At 41.3% G+C, this 8,649-nt stretch overlaps 1 protein-coding gene across 1 annotated transcript in view; it reads right to left on the bottom strand.

The window, feature by feature from the left end:
- ERICH6B (glutamate rich 6B) overlaps nt 1-8,138 on the bottom strand; it is a 186,150-nt gene extending 178,012 nt beyond the window's left edge. Inside the window, exons 1-2 of the mRNA XM_042781910.1 lie at nt 8,001-8,138; nt 5,662-5,723 (exon numbers count right to left, since the gene is read on the bottom strand). Of these exons, the coding sequence (XP_042637844.1) occupies nt 5,662-5,723; nt 8,001-8,138 (200 nt within the window). The remainder of the gene's footprint in view (nt 1-5,661; nt 5,724-8,000) is intronic.
- Nucleotides 8,139-8,649: the final 511 nt, after the last annotated feature.

The raw sequence follows: 8,649 nt of genomic DNA, 5'->3' as shown, positions 1-8,649 counted from the left end.
ACACACACACACATACATATATATTCATTTACCTTAGGAAAATGGCTCACGCAGTTATAGAGGCTGGCAAGTCCCAAGTTCCTAGATCAAACGTCAAGCTGGAGGCTTTTCCCAACACATGCAGCTGTAGGGGCTCAAGGTTGGCAGGCAGTATAACAGCTGTTGACCATTTGATCTTTATTAGTAAGGTGACGAGGTGACTATTTCTGTCCTTTTCCCTCCTTCCTCTGGTGTGGAGAAAATTGGAGGAAAATACCCACTGCCATCGACTCGATTTCAAATCATAGTGATCCTACAGGGCAGAGTAGAACTGCCTCATAGGGTTTCCAAGGCTGTAATCTTTACAGAAGCAGAATGCCACATCTTTCTCCCACAAGAGCAGCTGGTGGGTTCAAACTGCTGACCTTTTGATTAGCAGCTGAATGCTTGGTGGATGACTAATCAACAGGTGGAATGGTGGATTGTTTGCCTACAGTTGTAGGCAGCACAACAAGATTCAGATCCACAGAGAGTTCTCGAATTTTCCTGGGATGCCCATATATATTGGAAGCAGGCCACACCCCTAGGGAAATTCCTTTTCAACTCATTGGCTGCTCAGAGTATATGCATCAGATCTCATCATGGGAATAACCACATTGCAATTGCTTAAACCCCTCAGAATTGTGGTCCAGCCAAGTTGACACACAACCCCAACTATCACACATGGTGGTGATGGTTGCACACCAGGGTGAACACAACTAATGCCACTGAATTGTACATGTAAAAATGTTGAAATGGCAATTAAAAATAAAATGAGATATAGTCTTGCCATAATAAAAAAAGAAGAAGAAAAAGACTAGGATCTTTGAGGTGCCAGTCATTTTCTGGTCTCCTTTCCCCATTCTAAATAAGTATTCACTTGTACCTAAATTTATATCTATTATTGTTTTATTCTTTTTCTCAGAGGGTCCACCAAATTGTACAGGTTCCAGGATCCACAGAAGCTGGAGAGTCATGAGTGGAGTATGTGTTACTGGGTGTCTTCATGTTGTCCCTTGATGGCCTATGCCAGATTGTGGAAGTGGGAGAATGCCTGGAAAGAGGAGCCCAGAGGTAGACATACGGGACACAGATAACCAAGGCTGCTTTATTTGGTGGGCTCATAAGGAGATAAACCAGTGGAAGGTGATGGTGGTGTTAGATGCTATTGAGTTGCTCTGATTCATACATCAAATTTTGCCTATCCTCACAATTGTTGCTATGTTTGAACCCATTATAGCAGCCACTGTGCCAATCCATATCACTGAGTTTCTTCCTCTTTTATGCTTCTGAGCCACTAGTTTGCCAAGCATCATGTCCTTCTCCAGGGGCTGGCTCCTCCTGATAACATGCCCAAGGAAGTGAGATGAAGTCTCACCATCCTCACATCTAAGGAGCATTCTGGTTGTACTTCCTCTAAGACTGATTTGTTTACTCTTTTAGTAATCCAGAATTCAATATTCTTTACCAACACCATAATTCAAATGCATCAATTCTTCTTTGGTCTTCCTTATTAATGTCCAGCTTTCACATACATATGTGGTGATTGAAAAGACCATGGCTTGGGCTAGGTGCACCTTAGTCCTCAAAGTGACATCTTTGCTTTTTAATACTTTAAAGAGGTCTTCTGCAGAATATTTGCCCAATGCAATGCTTCCTTTAATTTCTTAACTGCTGCTTCCATGGGCATTGATTGTAGATACAAGTAAAATGAAATCTTTGACAATTTCAATATTTTCTCCATCTATCATGATGTTGCTTATTGGTCGAGTTGTGAGGATTTTTGTTTTCTTTATATTGAGGTGTATCCAGACTGAATATTATGTAGTATTTGATCTTTATTAGTAAGGTGATGAGGTGACTATTCTGTCCTTTTCCCTCCTTCCTCTGGTGTGGAGAAAATTGGAGGAAAATACCCCCTGCCATTGACTCGATTTCAACTCATAGTGATCCTACAGGGCAGAGTAGAACTGCCTCATAGGTTTTCCAAGGCTGTAATCTTTACAGAAGCAGAATGCCCATCTTTCTCCCACAAGAGCAGCTTGGGTTTGAACTGCTGACCTTTTGATTAGCAGCTGAATGCTTTAGCCACTGCACACCAGAGCTCCTTGGAGAAAAATAAGAGGGAGAAGGCAAGTCATACTAGAGACACAAGGTGACAGCAGGAGTCTCAGTAAGTGAGAGAAGTAGTGTAGGAGAAAGACAGAGGATGGTATGATGTGTCCAAAGAACTCTTAAAACTAGCCTTCCGAGGATCTCTTGAAACACAAAGGAAGAATTTGAGGCTAGGTTGTTGCAATAATACTTGCTGGTAGAGACTGGTCAAAGATTGCATCTGAGATCTAAACTTCTCAATTATACTTGGGGGCAATGCCAAGGGTTGTCTTAGGGGAAATTTTGCAGCCCCCTGTAATCTCCACAGATCTCTGGGTGGCACGAACAATTTGCACTTGACTACTCACCAAAAAGTTGATGGTTCCAACCCAAACAACAATGCTGTGAAAGAAAGTCCTGGTAATTTTCTTCTGCAACATTTATAGGCAAGAAAACTCTGTGGAGCAGTCCTACCCTGTAACACGTAGTTGTTGCACGAGTGGGAATCAATTTGACAGCAATTTTTTTGGGGCTGGGGTGAGGTAGGTCTAATCTTCATGGGTGTTCCTAGGTGGTGCACAGGTTAATGGGCTCAGTTGCTAACTGGAAGACTGGTGGTTCGAGTTCCCCTAGAGGTATCTCAGAAGAAAGGTGCAGTGATCTACTTCAGAAGAACCAGCCATTGAAAACTCTACCAAGAGCACTTCTACTCTGATACAAGGGGTCGACTCAATAGCCACTGGTGGTTTATAATTTCTGTCACCCTCATTTGAATCTAAGTATTTAAGAAGGATATGTACTATGCAAATACAACTTTAAAACAAGGTTCCTAACCTGCCACTTCTATCAGACCACAGTCTCTCAGTCCTTCTTACACAGAAATCTCTTGTCTTCTTTCTGTCCACTCTCAGCCAGGAATCTGGGATGGCGTCATGGAAAAGTTTTCCACAAGATGGCACTCATAGTTTTGTTTTTCCTTTGTCAGGCTGATTCATTCATTCCTTTGACAGTATTTTATTGAATGACTACTCTGTGCTTCTACTGTTTCTAGGAGGTCCTGGGGATCCAGCCTGAATGAGACAGATGAAGTTCTTGTATTAAGGTTGTGATTTTTATATTTTCTGAGGCAAAATTGAACCATAATGCAAGTTTCTTCATTTATGTTGCTGGTATAATGTAGTTTTGATAGTTTTGGTACTTTTCTGACAGTTGTACATTTTTTTTCCCCCTTTCTTTAGACTCTGGTATTGCCTGGGGGAACTAAAGCCACTTTGACTATTTGGTGGAAGAAGTGACTCGCTTGGCATTTGACTGCTAACCAGAAGGCTGGTGGTTCAAATCCACCAGCCACTCCTCGGAAGGAAGGTTGGGCAATCTACTTCCATAGTGATACTGCCTCGGAAACCTAAGGAGGGGTCACTATGAGTCAGATCCTACTCAACGGCAGTGAATTTTTTTAAATCTATTTCTGTAAGCCACCGTCTGCAATCTGCCCTTTCATTGAGAAAACACCTGATCTTAACTGGATAATTCCAAAGGGTTTCTATGCATTAGTTCAACCTTTGGGTCTCAGCTTGGGAGCCCTGCCCATTTGAGTATATTCACAGTTCCTATAAAGATAAATTCTGTCAGATCTTTCAGGTATTTCAGTGACCTGCCTCCAAGTAAGGGTGAGAAGGGCCTTGATCTCTGTGAGATCAAGCAGAATGCCAACCCTGCCACCTGATCATCTGCCCCAGAGAATAGCTACAATCACAGAGCTCATTCTTGCCAAAGGCAAGAAGTCACAGTTGAAAGCAAGGCTAGAGTCTTGGTGAAATGCCCATTCCTCCAGCTTCAGTAAACCCCCTCCTTGTACCATGTTAGTTTCCTGAAGGCAACATCTTTTAGAACATTGACTATATTCATTTGGCTGCCTCCCAAAATGTCTTCACTTAGCCATGATTGAAAACTAGGTATGCCCTTGATTTTTATTGCAGGCTGATATAAAAATGATCATAAAATAAACGTTTCTGTATTTTTGGCCAAAATAACTGTTAAACACTTTGTCCATTATACCATTCTATATCCTTCAAGTAAGGGTTCACTAGGAGTCCAGAGTCATCACTAACCACCCCCTTCACATTTCCACTTGGATGACCCATTGTTGTTGTTAGCTGCCATCGAGTCAGCCCTGACTCACAGGAATACCTTGTGCAACAGAATAAAGCACTACCTGGTCTGGCACAGTGGCGTGATGGGTTGCAGACTGGACCATTGTGATCCATAGGGTTTTCATTAGCTGAGTTTTAGAAGATCACCAGGTCTTTCTTCCTAATCTGTTTCAGGAACTAAAGAAGTCCCAGTGAAACTTGCATCCTAGCAACATTCAAGTCCCACTGATAGGCAAGGGGTAGCAATATATTAGGTACATTGGCTGGAAATCCAACTCAGGTCTTTGGATAGAATTCTACCACTGAAACACCACCATCCCTGGATGCTCAATAGACACATCAAATTTAACATGTCCAAGAGTGGATGAAATAAGCCAAGGTATAGTTAAACATAACATACATGAGGAATGCTAGTAAACAGCAGCAGCAGAAACATCTGTATCAACAGTGAAGCCAGTAGAGACTATATTGGACTGGAGTCAAGGGGAACCCCACTCTCTTAGGAAGACCTGTCCAAACTCTTTAAACCATCCCAGTCCCCTTCCAGGATAGATCTGCCACTTATTGCAGGTCAGATTAACTCTTCTTGACAGAACATCAGGAACTCTAGTGGCATAGTGGTTAAAGTGTTTGGCTGCTAACTGTAAAGGTTGGTAGTTCAAACCCACCAGCCACTCCACAGGAGAAATATGGAGCAGTCTGCTTCTGTAAAGCTTTACAGTCTTAGAAACTCTATGAGACAGTTCTGCTTTGTCTTACAGGGTCCCATGAGTTGGAATTGACTTGAAGGCAGTGGGTTTGGTTTGCTCAAACATCAAGGAATTCACTGCCTAAACTGCTCATGGCCCAGGCTCTTCAAGAATGTATTAATTAAGAAAAGAAGTTCCCAGAAAAAAAGTTAACATGGACTCTTGAGATCACATTGGGGCAACTCTTTTTTTTTTATTTTTTTGGCCTACAATTTTTTAATTTTTTAATGTGATTTGGGTGAAAATTTACAGAGTAAATTCATTTTCCATACGGCAGTTCACATACACTTTGTCTCATGACATTGACTACAATTTACCACAATGCAACAGCTCCTCTCCCACTTCCTCCTGATAGTTACCTCTTCCTTGCGTCCATCCCTCCGTGCACTCCTGCCCCCTGAGCTGTCTCCCTGTGCATAAACAGCCCTTCTTTCTCCCATGATTGTTCTCTCTAAGGAGTGTATTTACCTCAGGTAAATGTTCAACTCATATGCCTGTCTTTTGTTTGGCTGTAAGCCATAGGTGTAGGTTTAATACCAGACCTGAAGGGAAGCTAGGGGTCATAGTCTCAGTGGTTCCACCAGGCTCTATCAGACCAGTGAACCTGGTCACATTGGGGCAACTCTTGGAAGAAATAGCTTACGTACCAAAAAGCACAGAGAATTCCTTTAATATCATTGCCTTCTTTGGCTATCATATTGTCTTCAAGCTGAAAGAAAATGAAACTTGTTTTAATAAAAATAACAAAAAAATTTGACATTTCCAAAACCAAATTCCTGCTTTTCCCCACACAATCTGCTCCTCCGTCACTTAGTCTTCCCCAACTTAGTAAATAACAGCTTCACTGCTCAGGTGAAGAAACCAGGACTACTCTTGGTACTTCTCTTATTCCCACACCTCACATGTAATCTCTTATCAAATTCTATGGCTCTACCTTCAACATGCACCCAGAATCTGATTGTTGCTCACCACCTTCTCTTGTCTGGAGAATTTCGCATGCTTCCTTATTGGTCTCTCAACTTCTACCTTTGCTCCCTTCCACTTACTCTTGACATAGCAATAAGACAGATCCTTTAAAATAAAAGTCACTCTTCTCTGAACCAAAAAATAGCTTTCTAAATTAGTAAAGTATGTAAGTATGTCTGCATTGAGCATTGTACTTTTTTCAAAATCGTGATTTGACTGCTAACCGGAAGGCTGGCGGTTCAAACCCACCAGCCATTCCTCGGAAGGAAGGTTAGGCAATCTACTTCCATAGTGATACTGCCTCGGAAACCCAAGGAGGGGTTGCTATGAGTCAGATCTGACTTGATGTTACATAACAACAACAATAGCAACAATTGTTATTTGGGTGAAAGTTTACAGAGCAAATTCATTTTCCATACAGCAGTTCATACACATTTTGCTTCATGACATTGACTGCAATTCCCCACTATGTAATAGCTCTCTTTCCACTTCTTCCCTGTGTCCTTCCCTCCGATGCACTTCTACCCACCCCCCAGCTGTCTCCCTGGGCAAAACACTGCTTTTCTGTTCTCCCATGATTGATCACTCTGCATTGTGTTCTTTTAAAGAATTATCTACGGAAGATCAGATTGACAATGACAGAAAAGTTGGATGGGAAGCATAGGGGACAGTGAGTTTAAGATAATGGTAGTGGAATAATTTGGAAAAGGACCATGAAAATGGTAGCACAACTTGAAAAATATAATCAATGCCACAGAACTGTGTATGTAGAAATCGTTGAAATGACTGTTTAGACTTTCACCAAAATTAAAAACTTAAAGATATAATAAAAAATAAAATAAAAAAAAAATTAAATTGTAATTTTAAAATTAAAAAAATATGTAAGTCAGGTCATGTCATTCCCCCACTCAAAATCTCCCCATGACTTTCAATATTATTGGGATAAAAAAAAACAAGAACTCCTGGTCCTACCACTCCCTTCCCCTCCCCCACCTCTGATTGGATCTCCTAGGAATCTGCTTGTCTTTCAAGTCACCAGAGCTATTGTTTCCCAATTCTCCCTTCTCTGGGTCTGCACACTTGCTGGTACCTTTGCAAGAAGACTCCCAGATGCTCACGTGGTGCACTCCCTCACCTCCTTCAGGTGTCATCCTATTAAAATTAGTACCCTCTCTGAGCTCTCTCTGTTCTCTGTTCCAGCTTCATTTTTCCCTGTAGCACTTGTCACCATCTGACACACTCTGTATTTTATTTGTTCTCTGTCTTTCCACTGGAAGGTAAGTGCATGAGGACAGTTTTGTCTGTTTGTTTTCTTTTACTCACCGTTCTATCCCAGCACCTAGAACAGTGGCAGTAACATAGTAAATACTAAATAAATACTTACTGAATGTATGATTGCATTCTTTCTTTTTTTAATGTAATTTATTTCTGATGTTTTTGAGAATATACACAGCAGACTATACACCAATTCAACAGTTTCTACATGTACAATGCATGGAGAGTGATTCCATTCTTTGAGTTGTGTAACCATTCTTGCCCTCCTTTTTCAAATTGTTCCTTCGCTAATAACATAAACTCACTGCCACCTAAGTGCACAATTGCCTTCTTATAAAATTAACTGTCAAGAAGAAAACATGTCTTTCGTGTTAAAGTTATTTCCTTTGAGCAGGCAATATAATTGATGTTATATATCGTAACTCACTTTTTGGTTTTACTACCAGGTGATCCTAGTCATGGATCCTTTTCCTGTGTATGGCTTTTCAATGCTTTCATTTTTGACTTTTATTTAAAGCACTCTGTGCATATGCATATCCTCAGGTAGGACTCATGGAACTTTTAGGCTTCCAGTAAGTATTTGTCAAGTGAATGCATTGTGTACCATTTTAAGCCCTTTAGGAGGTAAGTGGGATATGACTAATACATTATGAATGGTCTATGGTATGATTGAAAATAATGGGCTAGAAAGGAACAGATGGTTGGTTACTAGAAAAGGAGAGGCTAGTGGAAAAGAGGCACTTACATGCCTGTATGATTTATCATCAGACTGGGACCCCATATCAGAGAAAGGGGAATTATAAATAGTTTTGCTGGGACAAAAGACATAAACTGGAATCGCTCCTGAAAAACTGGGGCAAACAGTCGCTTTAGCAATGACCATTACTGATCAGTAATAATTAAAATACATTCTCCTTTGGACTCACAGTCAAGAGTGAATTTAACCATGCTCATTAACACATCATGTCCAGGGTTTGTTAGCATATCAGAACAGGATTTGGAAATTCATCAGTTAGACTCAGGTTCAGAAAAGTTCTTAGGTGCTGTCTGGTTGATTCTGACTCATAGTGTCACCAGGTGACAGGGGAGAACTGCCTGCAGGGTTTTCTAGGCTGTGGTCTTTATGGAAGCAGATTGCCAGGTCTTTCTCCTGTGAAGCCGCTCAAGAGTCCAAACGTGTCAGTTAGCAGCCAAGCACCTAACCATTCTGTCACCAGGGCTCCTTTCAGAAAACTGGGTGCAGATAACTACTTCACCAAGGATCAGCAAAAGTATTATGGTGCTACTAGCACCTAATGAAGGAGCTCTGGTAGCATAGTGCCCAAGGCACTTGACTGCTAACCAGAAGGTTGGCAGTTCAAACCCACCAGCCACTCCTCAGAAGGAAGATGGGG

The sequence above is a fragment of the Orycteropus afer genome, unplaced genomic scaffold (genome assembly GCF_000298275.1).
Source record: "Orycteropus afer afer isolate SDZICR_OR568_19922 unplaced genomic scaffold, OryAfe1.0 scaffold00194, whole genome shotgun sequence".
NCBI classification, from domain to species: domain Eukaryota; kingdom Metazoa; phylum Chordata; class Mammalia; order Tubulidentata; family Orycteropodidae; genus Orycteropus; species Orycteropus afer.
The sequence above is the reverse complement of the archived record's forward strand: the minus strand, read 5'-3'. Positions and strand labels throughout refer to the sequence as shown.